At 40.5% G+C, this 15,219-nt stretch overlaps 1 protein-coding gene across 3 annotated transcripts in view; it reads left to right on the plus strand.

Moving 5' to 3' along the window:
* Window positions 1-15,219, plus strand: part of STAB2 (stabilin 2) — a 97,601-nt gene that overhangs the window by 46,751 nt on the left and 35,631 nt on the right. For all 3 annotated transcript variants that reach the window (XM_026056772.1, XM_026056770.1, XM_026056771.1), the window contains 12 exons: window positions 345-392; window positions 3,012-3,148; window positions 3,527-3,641; window positions 4,624-4,701; window positions 4,876-4,968; window positions 5,082-5,186; window positions 8,454-8,585; window positions 9,713-9,838; window positions 11,264-11,320; window positions 12,563-12,658; window positions 13,198-13,393; window positions 14,125-14,220. In XM_026056772.1, the coding sequence (XP_025912557.1) occupies window positions 345-392; window positions 3,012-3,148; window positions 3,527-3,641; window positions 4,624-4,701; window positions 4,876-4,968; window positions 5,082-5,186; window positions 8,454-8,585; window positions 9,713-9,838; window positions 11,264-11,320; window positions 12,563-12,658; window positions 13,198-13,393; window positions 14,125-14,220 (1,279 nt within the window). The remainder of the gene's footprint in view (window positions 1-344; window positions 393-3,011; window positions 3,149-3,526; window positions 3,642-4,623; window positions 4,702-4,875; window positions 4,969-5,081; window positions 5,187-8,453; window positions 8,586-9,712; window positions 9,839-11,263; window positions 11,321-12,562; window positions 12,659-13,197; window positions 13,394-14,124; window positions 14,221-15,219) is intronic.

Below are 15,219 nucleotides of genomic sequence, written 5' to 3' on the forward strand. Positions count from 1 at the left end.
AACATATACTCTTTCAATTAATTTTGCATTCAGGTAAGAAAAGATTTAGATTCAGATTACCAGAAAATAACTGCTTAGCCTAAGGTCAGGTACATAATATGCCTAGACAATAGGTAGCCTGATTTTCAAAACACCTGATCACTGCCCATTCCCTTTACCAGAGAGTATCGGACTACTAGAAAAAAACTACTATCTTCCCTTTTCATGCATACTGAAAACCTGCTCCTCCATGTCGCATCAGCCAGGCCAGATGCAGTGGGTTACCACAGGCTACAGCAAAAGCAATTCAGTGCAGATATCTATAGCTTATGTATTCATTGCTCTCTCTTTCTGTCTCTAATCAGGAGATATCTACTCTGTCAGAAGCAGCTGCATTTAACCAGTGGGTTAATGTAAGTACACTTCATGCTTGATTTTTAAGTATGTTCAAGCCTGCAGAAAAAAACTGAGCCTTTTAGCCTTTAGAAATGGGAATCTCAAAGCAATATTCCCACCACAGAGCAGAGGCCCAATTTCTGTACAGGCATCCAAGTGCCTCTCCCACCAGTCACAGGAGGGGCTGATCATCTGATTCTTAATTTCTGTCTGAAAACCAATTTCTGATCCCAAATTCAAACAGGTAAGGAAGCAACACAAGCAGCAGAGCTAGTTACAAGTCCACTCTGTGAGGCAGGCAACTGCATAAGCCATAACTTGCTGTGTTTATAAATACGCTTTAGTCCATATAACAGCATAGAAGCAGCAGGGTACAAGCAGAGTCTGAATATGGCCATGAGCAGGTCCCTCCATCTTTCCTCATGCAATAAATACACAGGCAAGTGGAGAGGGAAGGCAGTGCCTTTCCCTCCACATTTTCAGAGCCCTGTGCCAGGGAAATGCTACAGTATGGCTGGTCATTGAGCTGTCTGCTGCAACAAGCAAGAAGGAAAAAATTCAAAGTCAGTACTGGCTTGACTGAGGTGCAGGAAATGAAGTAGATTAACTTGTTTGGCTTTAAACTAGGGAAGAAACAATAGCTTAGATTAAAAAAAAAAAAAAAGAACTCTAGGTAGATTGATTCACACCAACTGCTTTTTCATGTGCTATTATCTATTACGAGGGCAGCGATAACAGAGGTCCTATTCCATTGTGCTTGGCACTGTATGAATAAAGACTAGAAACAGTTTCTTCCCCAAAAAGTTTAAAACCTAAATATAAAAAGGATATAGCAAATATAGGGCAAACAAAGAAATGGTGAGGTGTTAATAAACAGGATAAGCAGCAGGAGTCACAGCATTTTACTTGTTTTTGTGCTTTTCAAAGTTAGTCAGCACAGAGGTCATTAAAGCACAGAATTGCAACAGGGGCTTCAGAGAGCTACGTGATAACTAGGCTACTGTGGCTAACTTAAACCAGTTATCTACCTGTCCCTGTGCTCAGACTGCAGCACCAGCAATTCTGAAGAGAGAAAAACTAATGAAGTTAAATAAATAAGCACTATAGGAAAGGCTGCTCACCTAGTACCGTACTCATTAGAAAATGAAGCAGTTTAAAAAAAAAAAAAATCAGGAAGCAGATTATACAGGATCTATTGAAACAGGGATGTGGAAATTTCTGCTGCACTTCAAAGAAATGGTATCCCTTAAATTAAATAATGGCAGTTACAAACACAAGCAAAATAGGGAGGTATATGCATCTGTGTGGTATTTAACTTCCTACTTGAGCAGGAATGCGATGTTTACCACTTTTCATAACCAAGTATTTTTCTTGTCATTTGGAAAGGGTGAGAAAGGGATGTCTGTTGCTATTTTTATTTTTAAATATTTGGAAGGTGATAGTGATGATGGCTAGAAAGAAAGATGATATTAGCAGAGACAAAATTCCCAGCTATTTAAGGGAGTTGATTCCTTTCTTGACTTAAAAAGCAGTATGGGTACTGAAAGACTATCCAAAATAAGTCAGCTTCCAGGCAGCATACCAGCTGCAGTAAGATAGAACCCAAGCTCATATTACTCCCTGAAGTTTTGCAGTATCAAAAATGGCAAGTTGTGGAGCCTGTGAAAGGTTTGGAGAAATGTGTGTTCAAATCTTTAGCATTCCTTTCCCCACACACAAAAATCCACTCAACTGGAGAAATCCTCTCAAATGAAGAGCCTCCACATCCTTAAGGCAGACACGTGGAGCATGAATCAGTCCACACATACTGCAGAGCCCACATCCCCACACTAAAATTAGAGCTGTCGGCAGCTAGGAAATGGGACTTCCCAAACCTCACTGCAGTTGTGTCCCTTGCTAATGGGCACAGATGTCCCTTCGACTTCTTGAAAAAAATCACAGCCATGTCATGTAGTCTTATTCCACATGAGACTCTTGTGTTCTGTGGGTTTCTTATTTCATGGATCATAATCTTCTATCTGTTAAATACTTTGGAGTGCTCTGTATAAGCAGTTTACTTGAAAATATCAGTAAGGAGTAGTGATTGTCATACTTTTTTTATTTAATATTTAAATATATAAAATGGACCCCAATAGACAGACTAACACTCATGGGAGGCAACATCTCTTGTATGTTGCGTGACAAAAAACAATTTTGAGCTAAATGTTGCTTACAGAATCACAGAATGGTTGAGGTTGGAAGAGACCTCTGGAGATATCTAGTCCAACCTCCCTGCTCAAGCAGAGTCACCTAGAGCACGTTGCCCAGGATTCTGTCCAGCCGTCTTTTAAATATCTCCAAAGATGGAGACTCCATAACCTCTCTGGGCAATTTTTTCCAGTGCTCAGTCACCCTCACAGTAGAGAAGTTTTTCCTTATGCCCATTAAATGCTGACAATCTATTCTATAAAATACAGACACTCATTTACCGGTTTTGTACAGTTCTAAGTCCTTTTGTTCAAGTCATTGCTCTGTATGTTTCTTCCTCTCCAGGCCAGTCACAAAGCACATCACATTCTACATCTTGCTAAAAAGTCATTGGCTGCTATTTAGATAGTCCTTAGTTCAACCATTTTACCCTTTTTCCTTTCATGCAGGAGGCTGAGATAAACTCAATGTTGTCCACCACTTCAAATCTAACTATCCTCGTGCCTTCTCTTCAAGCAATTGAAAACATGGATGAAGATGAGAAAGTCTTTTGGATGTCAAAGAGTAACATCCCAACCCTACTGAAGTACGTTGATGGTTTGTGTTTTCTTTTCTCCCCTTTTTTTTTTTTTTAATGAATTGATTTGCATTACAAACAAAACTTTGTTTTGAAGTCACTAGAGCAAAACAGCTCTTACATTTTTAAGGGAGGGACATAGGATTCTCCTTTTAGTTACAGTGATATAAATCTCTGTAGCAACTCCTCTGAAAACAAAGACCTTATTTGTTTATTTGTATTATGCCAGTAATGTTTAAAGATCAAGCTGAGATGAGAGCACAGCTGAAAGAGGCACTGTACAAACAATTCCTGCTTTAAACCCCAATTTTAGAATTGTGCACCAAGCATATTTATATGAAAAACTGAGAAAACACAAAACCTTCAAATCCAGTTAATTTCCTTTAGGTATCACATATTGACAGGGGCTTACAGCTTTGCTGATTTCCAGAATTTATCGTCCTCTGATATGCTGCCAACATCTCTACAGAGCAACTTCCTACATTTGTCTGAAGAAAATGGGGTGAGATGACTTGCAAACCACTGTAGTATCATACACCAAATTCTGATCGTCACTGCCACCAGTGTTCTCATATTACAAAACCATACAGATATTACATACCTATGTTTAAAACAAAAAACTATATCATAAAAATTAAAAGTATTGATAACTATATTGGGCCCTCTGAGAGAAACATTAACTTGTATCTTCTCCACCACTTTACCTAGCTGAGGTTTGTTAACAGCATTATTTATTGTTAATTTCATAGTACTGGCTGCAAACTCTGAACAGTCTTGTAGCAAAGCGGAAGTATAGTCCCTGCCTGGAACAGCCTATGAACTAATTTAAGGCAAAGCATGTCAAGGAAATCCACTAACTTATTTTAGGGAGCTGGGAAGGTTGGAGGAAGTAGTGATACTGTGCACATGTCTACATGTGCAACTTGATAGTCCCAAGCCACACAAACGTATTTACAAATGTAAATAACTAATGCCAACTGACAGCCCCCTCCTCTCAGTCCTTTTAGTTAGTACTCCACCTTCTGAGGAGGATTTTCTGGAAATACATATGGCATATTTAAGCACATCAGCCCCTATAAAGGGAGGGAAAAATCCCTCCTCTCTCCCCCCAGGGAAAAATGATGAAGGGGCTCCTTCAAAACAGAAGCAGCACAGGAATGCATGAATCAGGGCATGTGAAGATCAGAGCTCAGCCAACCTGAGAGGGGCACGGGGTTAGCACCCCTACCCCAAATAACTGCCCCTCCCAGCATGATCAGACAGCTTTGCCAGCTTGCACGCAAAGAGCAGAGCCCCAAAGCCGCCTCTTCTGCCTGCGGTCTCCTGAGGGCATCCCCAGCCTTCAACACGGCCTGGCACTAGCAGACTCGCGGCGGAGTCCTAAGCAAGCTTTTGGAAAGGTGTGGAAATTCATAGCACAAATGGCTGGGAAAACACTACCATTGCAATGTAGAAGTAAATCCCTTCTCCTTTCCTCCTTTTAGAACATCACGGTTGAAGGAGCTCACATTGTAGTTGGCGATGTTGCATCCACAAATGGGATCATACATGTTATTGATAAGGTATGTGACCACATAGAGAGGATTTATTCCTCTGCACCACAAGCAATGGAAAATCCCAACAGCTCCTGAAAAAATGATTTCTGGGGAACAGCATTTTCTCCTATGTCTGATCCTTGTAGTGGCAAACACAGCATGTGCACATACACTAACATGGGATATCTGCTCCATTTTCAGGTTCTGACCCCACCCCGAAGCACCATAATGCCAAGGCTGCTGGCCCGCTTAGAACAAATGCCTGATTACTCCATTTTCAGGGGCTACATTATTGTAAGCTTTCACATTCTTTTATGAATAGAAGTGGTTCTCCAATTTACTTGCATTAGGACCACTATCAGAATATCAGTGATCATTCTGGCTTGTTTTTGTGTTTTTCACAACAGCAATACAGCCTAGCAGATGAAATAGAAGCTGCAAACACATACACAGTGTTTGCCCCAAATAATGATGCCATAGAAAATTACTTAAAGGACAAAAAGTCTACTCTGGTATGTATTATTCACATATTATTCACATAGCAAGTCTTAACAAATTAATATTTCATTTCAGTTTCAAGTGAATTGAGTGAAAGGTGACAGAAATAGGAAGAGGGGTTAGTTCTCCAGAAATCCAGTAAGTTTGGTTTTGTTTTTAATATCAAGAGGTGAGGAGGGGTGGATCCACCTATATTTTCCTGGCTAGCTATTTGTTCTGGGTTTTGTCCTTCTCTTGATTAAAACAATGCTAATAATATCCAAGACATTTCACCAGTAGACCTTTTTTTTTTTTCTTTTTTTTCTTTTTTTTTTTTAAGAAGGAGATCAGTACAGAAATAACACTTAAACGATTTCCTGGGTGAACAAGTCCAGTCCACTGTCATCACTGGTAACCACATTGTTAATAATCTCACAGAATACTCAAACTCTTTCTTAAGACTATCCAGATGTTTGCCCTCATCAATCCCGGGTGCTGTCCCTGAGCCACTTTGCACCAATGGTTTCTAATCCCAGCTTAAAAGTACTACTGGCCAGTTCTAGGATTGTGCTGAAGACAGCTCAGTCTGGCTTGGTAGAAAAGCTTCCTCAAGCAAACCTCATTGCTGCTGTCCCTCTCCCAGGAGCCACAGGCAGGGCTAGTGCCCAGCCTAGCTGCCATCTCCTCTTGCCCCTGTGGCCACTCAGCACAGACATGGCCACAGTCACCTCCCCTGCCTGCCACAGGCCTCATTCCAAGAACCAGTTTATATTAATTTGACAGCACACCTCTGGCCAGTTTAATATCCTTTATTCTTATGCCAGCACTGTGCTTTGGCTGAAATAACTTCTCTGTTTCTCTGGCATTTATGCTCTGAAGTATTTACAAGGCCAAGAAGCCTTTTCAAGCCTGTCGGTCTCCTCTCAAGATAAGCTATCCATTTTCTGAGTCATCCCAGCACCTCTCTTCACATTTGCTCCAGTTTGAAACATCTTTATTGAATACAAGTTTCTAGAATCACACCTAGCAGATGAAGCTTCACCAGTAACTTGTACAATGACATTATTCCTTCCCTATCTCTTCCATGCTTACTGTATATGGAGACCACAAAAACAGGGACAGAGTGTGGCCAGGTAAGGAAGCTGAGGAACACAGAGTTCAAATGACTTGCCCCAAAACATTTACTTACAACTGGCAGACCCACAGCAAAAGTTCTGATTACTGCCTCACCAGAAGAATTCACATACAATCAATCTAAATCTGCTCAAATGACTTTTGAAAGCTAATTTAGTTGGTGTCGTAACACAACAATGTAATTTCTGCATCACTATAAGAAGCATCAGTAAACAAAACTTTACATAGCTTTAAGACATCCATCCCATTGAGTTTGGGGTTCTGTTGCTTTTAGTATTAGTTAAATATACAGCAAGGCAACTGGAAGAACAGCAAAGCCTCCCTGTCTCACAGAGCTTAGGCCAAAACATTGGCTGAAATCACACATACAAACATTTCCAGGCTCAAGCCTTCAGCTTCTAAACAGCTCAAAATACACCATTTTTCTTTGACTCCTTTCACAGGATATGGTCTATTATTAACTGTGGGTGGCTGGAATTTTTTAACAGACCATCAGCCCACCCCACAGTGCTTTGGCTCTCAGTCCCCCGCCTTACTTGCACTGCCAAGTTAAGGCAGTGAATAGGAGAGAAGGGGGTCTGGAGAAATGCGTTTAATGTTGTCTCGTCTTTGAGTCAAGCGATGCCAAGCAGTGATTAATAGTTCAGGCTTATGCTGTCCATATTTTTCTTATTTGCCCCTGTTAGGGAGTTAATTAATACATTTTACATGTATAGACACAAATACACACACACAGAAATTCTTTGTCTTTCCACTGCTATACATTTACCAGTATGTTTCTTCTGTCTTTCTTCCATCCTCCCACCTTGTCTGGTAGGGCTGACAAATACAATCAGAAGACAACTGTAAGGTTAAGTCTGTCTAAGCTTTCTTCTTTTTATAAAGCACATCAGGAGAGCTCTGCCTCAGAGGGAAGAGTTTGGTGCAGTGAAGAGACCCCATTTCTTGACCTTGGTGGAAGCAAAGTTTTGTTCCCATAGAGTGGTGACTACTCACTCTGCTGGTGATAAATGATAGAAATGAAGGTGGTGAGAGCTAACATTTCCTCCAAATCATACAAGTCAGAAGGATTAAATAGTGCTGGGCAGTGATGGAGACCTCTGCTTTAGTAATTAGATCTGCCTTAATTCCCACCTTCTTGCCTGCAAATATTTCTTTATCAAATCTATGGAAACAAAATGGAATGGGTCCCACCTGATGAGATGTAAAGATCAGCATTACATCATTCTGGACAAAGCCAGGCAACATCACAAATATTGCAAACTGTGGTTGCGTCATGCTTTCAAAAGCTTTTGAAGGAGCTGAAGGGTTAGGAGCAGTATGAATGTTCAGAATGCAACAGTATTTCTCACAAACACTTATTTTATTGCAAATACATATGAGCTGCTGTGAGACTAGATCTGTTGGCTAGGCTAGCTCCAGAACCCTCTTCACATCTACAAGCCTCTCACAAAACCCATTCCACTTCTGCTTTCTCCTCCAAGTCAGGGAGAGCTGAGGGAGTCCCCTGCATTGGAGCAAGATGCAGAAACCTTGAGAAGCCCTCTCAAAAAAAAAAAAAAAAATTATATACAGAGAATAATTTCATCATATCCATGAAAATGAATATAATCCAGCAATGAGTTGTATAAAACTTTCCAATTAACAACTGTGTCTATAGCACTTTATTGACTGAGGATGACCTTAAAGGTTTTTTTTTTCCCAAAAAAGCCTAACCTATTAATTAGCATGAATTTATAGGCTTTTCAGGGGGTCCATAGGAAAAAATGAGGAGAAAATTACAAAAAGTGAATATGCAACCTTTGATGTCAAATGAAGCAATTAAGTTTGGAGTGTGTCCTAAGAAATCATCTGATTAACTTTCCCTTAAATCTGTCAGCCAGCCCTATGCACAGAAGGGGATACTTCTAGACACAAGCAAACCTTTGGTCCCTCCAGCTCAATAGCCTTTCCTCCTCCATGGCTGAAAGAAGTTGCTCTACGACAGGAAAGCAGACACTCCACAGTAGCAAATCTAAACTAATATGCTCAGTGTTCTTAAATTCTTCTAAACATCTTAATAAATTCAGGCAGTCTATGTTTGGCTTATGCCCTGACAGTCTCATATGCCAAATAACTATTCATACTTTTTTTTAAATGTAACTCTGAATTTAATCATGTGTTTGCAGGACAAGGACCAAATCCAATATCATATTGTGCTGGATGAGAAGCTCCTGAAGAATGACCTGCACAATGGCATGCACAGGGAAACTATGCTCGGGTTCTCCTATCAGGTTGGATTCTTCCTCCACAACAGCAAGGTACCACTGTCTGCACTTACTCAGAGAAATAGGTTTCCTTCTATTTTACTGATCCAAGCTTCAATTTTAAACTGACACACAGACAAAAAAAGCTGTGAACCCCATATTATCCTCTGGACTTCAGTCACACAAAAGATGGCACTCAGATGCAATGCCTCCCTCAAACCTGCTTAATTCAAAGTCAACCTGGAAGGGATATCCAATTGGATTTGATTTCAATTATGCTGTTCAGATCTAGCATCACATTTTAGAAGCTATTGTGGACTTGCATATCTAGCAGCTACAAGCTTGCATTGCAAAGCAGTCACTAATCTGATTTCCAAGAGTCATTAGAAACCTGCCTTCAATTACAAAATGCTAATTCTGTCTTCTGTGGATTTACTCTGCTTTCAATCCCAAGAGCTCAAAGCACTTGGCAACATATATGAATTGCTCTTCAAAATCACTCATTAGAAAAAAAGTCAAGGCATAGAAAGATTAGGTGACCCACCCAATTCAGTGGCACAGCCAGGAAGACAACTTAGCCCTTCTTCTTTGTCCCAGAGCTCCCTCAAGGCATAGGCAAAGGAGGACAGAAAGCTCCTCACCAAAACAGTTTCAGCCCTGCTACTTGCTGTGCCCATGGCAGAGTCTTGGAAAAGCATCCGCTCCAGGGCCTGCCACTGAGGAGGGTACAAGGGGAGTGGGGGGGAGCAGCCCTTGCAGTTAGATGACAAAGCCCTCCTTGAAGGAGCAGCTGCTGGGAGGTCTTCCCTGAAGCCCCCACATGCCCCACAAGTAGCAACCCTCCCCCCCACTGGGTTTCTTCAGATTCTTTTTTCAAACCCTTCACTTTTACACCTTGCAGTGGGAAGAGCTGCTCTGGCTGCCCCTTGACATCCCAGTTGCTAAGAAACCTGAACTGGCTGCTTCTCAACTCATGCCTTCCTTCACGTCTACACGCAGTCCAGTAAAGCTCTTAAATGCACCAAGTGGGATGTAAGCAAGTGCTTAAAGTTAACTATGCTCTTAAATTTTTCTAAAGCAAGACTTGTACGTTGCTCCTTCTTTCACCCATTACTGCTCCAGTTACGATATAACCACTGAAGAGCTCTGCTACTTTCTAACTGGTTGCCTTTCTTTTGCAGCTGTTTATAAATGATGCACTGATAAGCTATACAAATGTTGCAACAGACAAAGGAATTATACATGGATTGGGAAAAGTCCTGGAAGTCCAGAAGAATAGGTGTGATATTAATGATACTGTGATCATTGTAAGTTGGTCCTCTTTGTGTAGATGTTTTAAGGAGTGTTGTAGAGGTCTATAGCAAAATACAGCTAAAACATAGAGGATACATGATACTGTATTTGCCAGTAAGAGACGCATGCATTTTCTATAAAGATATTCCTACCAGAGCTCTGGCATCCTATTAAAACTGCTTTGATCCTGCAGTTAGGGTACTGACAATCTAGATAAAATATAATTAGAATGGCACAGGAATAAGTTCATTGCTGAGGTTTAATTTTCAGAAAACAATAACAATGCACTATTTAAATAGATCTTCTTAACCAGGCCACTTGTTTATAAAGTAAGCAAGTGAAAAATAACTGGAAAAAACATTTTGCCTTACTAAGAATATGTTATCTTTTCATTCCAGGTATAGATTACCTCTGCACATACGTATTAATTCCTTTTGCCCTCTGAATAAAGCATTCTCTCTCTTTTGCGCCTTTTACATATCAGAAACAAATTGTTTTTACCTTCCTCCAAAGAATAGGATATGGTTTCCTCAGATTGGCAGGGAAAGGTTTCCCTTCTGTCTTTTCTCATGAGCAGGTGAAATAGGACAACAAACAAACAGCGTACTTCCCCACCTATGGAAAATGATAACATGTACAAGCTAGACAAAGATGACAATACAAGATTTGTGCTCTGTCTAAAGCAAATTTAAACAGGCAGAAACTTTTAAAGCCTAGTTCTTTTCCTTGGGATACAGTCCCATATTTGAATATATTTCACTCTGGAAGTTTTTCCCTAGCTTTGCTCAGTCAGGTACTAGGCTTCTCACATAGTCTTTTTTTTTTCCCCTGGAAAATGATTCCTCTAGAAAACTATGTTCAGAATCAGAAGGCACTTAAACATACATTTATACCTTATTAAAACAGGGGGAACATAAGTGCATACTTAGTTAAATAGGAATGATATTAAACATGCGCCTAAATGCACAAACTGACCTTACATATGCAAATGATTTGAGGTTACATGTGCACTGACATTTGTAGCATTGGATATACACACTGTATGAGATTTCCCCAAGCTGCCATTGCCCTTGTGCCACAAGAAAGCTGTATCTGAGCTCAGGATTTGCCTCTTATTGTCCTTTCCTTGGGAAGCATTTCCTTAGGAGAGCACAGAGGAACATCTATTGGAGCTTTCTTCCCTCCTCTTTCCCTTGGGAGAAAAACTCCTTTTGGGAGTCCATGAAGACGTAATGGTGGGGATGTTCTTCCTTGCCGGGCAATCCAGCTACCCTGACTATCTTTAGCAAACATGTTATCCTAGACTATGTGATTCCTGTCTCCCACTGTGGGTACGATTAGGAATATACTTTGATTTTTTTTTTAATAAAAAAACAGATGAAATCTGTCTGTAGCTCTATACAGTCTTTATTAACTACATTCCATTTGTGTTTCTAAAGGAAAAGTGCAGACTTTGTTTGCAGCCATCAAGCTGTCCCCCAGGAACAAAAGAATTGGTAAGTATTTTATCATAAATACTAAATATTTTTTGGTCAAAACTGAGCAGAAGGAGACATTTAATCCTGTGTGCTTTTAGTATAATTGCCTCAGTTTCAATGAGAGTTATACTAGTTACTTTAGCCTGCTACATACATTATTTACAATCAACAGACTCAATCCATCCTTGATTGAAGCCACACTGGGAGCAAGGGAGCAGAATCAAGAGCAGCTCAAAGATAGTTTTATCTTTAAAAACTAGTCACTAGTATGCATTGAGGCACCTGAAGGCTCCTCCAACCAAAAAGATTACCTCTACTGTACAAAATTGTAAGGGACCTTGAGCATGGTCTGGAGTGTTTGCTACAGGAGGAATTAGAGAAGCTGGGTTTTGCCCTTTATGCCATAGGTATACCGAAGGGCAAACTCAGCCTGGCCCCAGCAGTGCTGTGGGTTAGGGTCACAAGGAGATTTGGACACTAAGACTTCAGGTGCTCAGGTCCAACGTACAAGAGCTGTGGGTGTTTAGTGGGTCCCTGTCAACCATGATGAGACCTAGAGTCTCTTGCTGTCTAAATTCATCTAAGAAAGTCCCTCTGATGGGACCATACAGCAAATTTTGCCTTTTAACTATTTTTTAACTAGACTAATTATGTCAGTAATAGGATTCCAAAAGTGATCAAGTTTCTACCACTCCATTAAAATAATTGGCTGACAAAGCGCAACTAAAGTACTTGTAAGTAAAACTCAAACATTAACATTTCATTTATAATGAGCAGCTGGATGCCTTATCTGAATCTCCTGACAGGTGTACAATGAGACTGGAAATCTTCAAAAAGCAGACTTTCAGAGTTGTGTCCAGACCTCAAATAAAGTGCATCAACAGCTATTTTTGCAGTATTTTGGCACTCAGTTTTCCAAGTAGTATTAGGAAGGACAAGAAATGTGTCAGAAAGAAAAAAGAAACAAGTTATATTTAAAACTGCAGAAAAGTTTCCGTTCAATCCTTAGCAAAGGCAATATTAGAGGTATCTTTTAAATGCCATAGGACACTGAACTGAATTGACTACATATTCTTTAGCAAAAGTCATTTTAGCTAGTGGTTTTTTACTTCTAAGACTATATCCTTAGATTTCATTGTGAACATATGACCCAGACAAAGCATGCCATGCATAAAGTTAACATGCAATTTTTTAAAAACATTTAAAAGTAGCTGATCGATATTACACAAAAGTGTAGCTGTTTTTCTGATTTCTGTTCAGGCAGGGGAGAAGAAATATTGTGTCCTCTCTGAAAACAACAGGAGAACGTACACCATCCAAATTGGATGCCAGCCAAAATGTGCAAAAACCATCATTGTGAGTATTTAACATCATTACTACTATTTGTATTGCAGTAAAATCCAGGAACCTACATCCCTGAACCCCACCCTCCTTGTATTAAGTCACTATACATGCAGTAGATATAAGCCAGTTCCTGACAAATATATTTATAGGCCTTTTATTTGGCCGGCTTCAGCACCCAGCACGCACTGGAGGTTAAAGCCCACTGATCGCTGCAGTAGAGGAACAGTGGGGAGCCATGACAGTACAGAGGGAGCAAGAGTTAAAGGAAGGCAACGCTGCCCTTCACTGTAGCACTCCCTCAACTTTTCCCTGGGGCAGTGGAGGGCACCTGAGTCGCACCAAGGACTCAGACCAGCAGCCAGAACCACAGTGACAAGCAAGGCCAAGGGGAGCAGACACTGTTGCTGAAGCACTGCAAAAGGACAGATCCCTGATTCATCCATGCTCAAGAGACCACGTCTGCCCAGTGCCTGCTTTCTGGCATACTTGGATGGGCAGGGGCCTCCACTACCCTGATTGTGACCTCCAGGATGGTATTTCTTTGTTTTCAGACGAGGGAGTGCTGTGCAGGTTTCTTTGGGCAGCAATGCCAGCCCTGTCCCGGGAAAGCAGGGAATGCCTGCTTTGGGAACGGCATCTGCATGGATGGCATCAATGGCACGGGCACATGCGAATGTGGAGAGGGGTTTGTCGGCACAGCCTGTGAAAGTTGCATCGAAGGCAAATACGGCCACAATTGCGATCAAGGTACTGAGTGCCTCTGAGCCACACAGACACCTTTGCTGATCTCGTCAGTTGTGCCACCAGTGGTCGTTAAGGCTTTAAGGAAAATGCCAAGTATTGCAAGATTTAAAATTAAGTCACCATGGTTAGCAAGCTACATATTCGTGTTTAAAAATAAGATATTTTCCCTCAACTTGCCAGCTGACTCAGGGAAAGTCCCTTGTTAGTTCTCTGAAGGAAAGGTATAAACCTTTCCTTTAGTTCTTCTAACTGTGTCCATTCTAGATCCTAGAAAGCTACATCTTTCTCAGAATAACAGGCCTGTCATTAACTCCTTTTCTTTCCCCATTATGGTATTTTCATCTCAACTCCCTTGTTGAGAGAACAACTTGTTTACAGACAGTGCCTACTAGTCTTGCATATGACAGCCTTGGAACAGCATTCAATGCAAATAATCCTCTTTGATACTGCTTTTTTCACTAATATTTTCCTATTAAAATACAGGTTTCTGTTCTTTTATTTGATGACAGAGAAAAGATAAGTTTTTGAATTTAGATTTATTCTGTAGGAAGAAGCCAAGAGGCACAAGCCAAAAAAAAAAAAACATTTCTCTAAACAGTTTAGAGCACACCTGGCAGAAGATGCAATAAGCAGAATACCTTTGGGCCATTTTCCTGCCCTTTCCATCACTGACTTGCTGTGCACACACTGTTATCCCGCATAGTGTGAGTGATTTCCTCCCCATCTCTCCCCAGTGTGCCCTTGTGTCCATGGGAAATGTAACAGCGGGATTGATGGGGATGGCTCCTGTGAATGTGACATCGGTTGGAGAGGAGTAACATGTGAGAGTGGTGAGTGTCCCCTCTCCTTTCTCTGGGGAAGGAAGTGAGCATTTCGGGAAATGCTAGAACCGCAGCCATGACCAGATCCTAGTGCAGAAGGTCCATGATGGCTGCCAGATATCCAGCAGTTTCCCTACACACAAAGAAATAAGGGCGGAACACTGGTATACTCAGGCCTGTGCTCAAGGAATTGACCATCATACTAATAGAAAGCCAAATGAGTTACTGGGCATGAGACTTAAATGCATTACTTAGCTAATTATCTAGATGTGTCACGCACTGTCCCAAAAGAATATCGCATTTGTTAAGAATGTATATTTTGCAGAGCAGGGTCGCCTAGCACGTTTTGATCCTCAGATCAAAAGCCTCTCAAGTGTTTCAGTAAGTTGGTTTAGCTATACAACATTGGATATCAATTTATATTCTCATTAATACAATAAAAATTGCCAAGTAAATCAGTTTGTGTTGATTTAATATGGCTACTATAATTGATTAAATTATATTATCATATAAAATATATTTAATACCTATTTCAAAACTAGTTATTTTATATAAATAGTGTTAATATTCTACATTAATGTTAAATTTTAATTTTATAAATACACTAACAATAATATTCAATACCTGTTTTAAATTTGCTCAGGGAAAAACAGTACTGAAAGGAGCTTTATAGTTAACATTGATGGAACTTCAATGGGATCTGAGCAACAGTCAGTTCCTTTAAAAAAAAAAAACAAAAAAAAGCAAAAAAAAACCCTAAGCTTATAGAATTAATCCCCACGTGCAAAAGTCAGAGTGAAGATAAATAACAAAAGGTGAAATGCTTTCCTAGTAATAGGATGGCATGCCTCTTCCTCGCAACAGAATTTAAATGGTACCCAATGATTTGTGTACATGGGGTCATTTAGCCAAAGGGAGGGCTGGCTTCCTTGGGAGAGAGAGGTTCTCTAATGGGAGAGCAACAGACTCTAGCTCTGCACGGTGGTAGTAAGAGAGTGGGAAACTAGA

Source organism: Apteryx rowi, unplaced genomic scaffold, assembly GCF_003343035.1.
Source record: "Apteryx rowi isolate R43461 unplaced genomic scaffold, aptRow1 scaffold_133, whole genome shotgun sequence".
Lineage (NCBI taxonomy): Eukaryota > Metazoa > Chordata > Aves > Apterygiformes > Apterygidae > Apteryx > Apteryx rowi.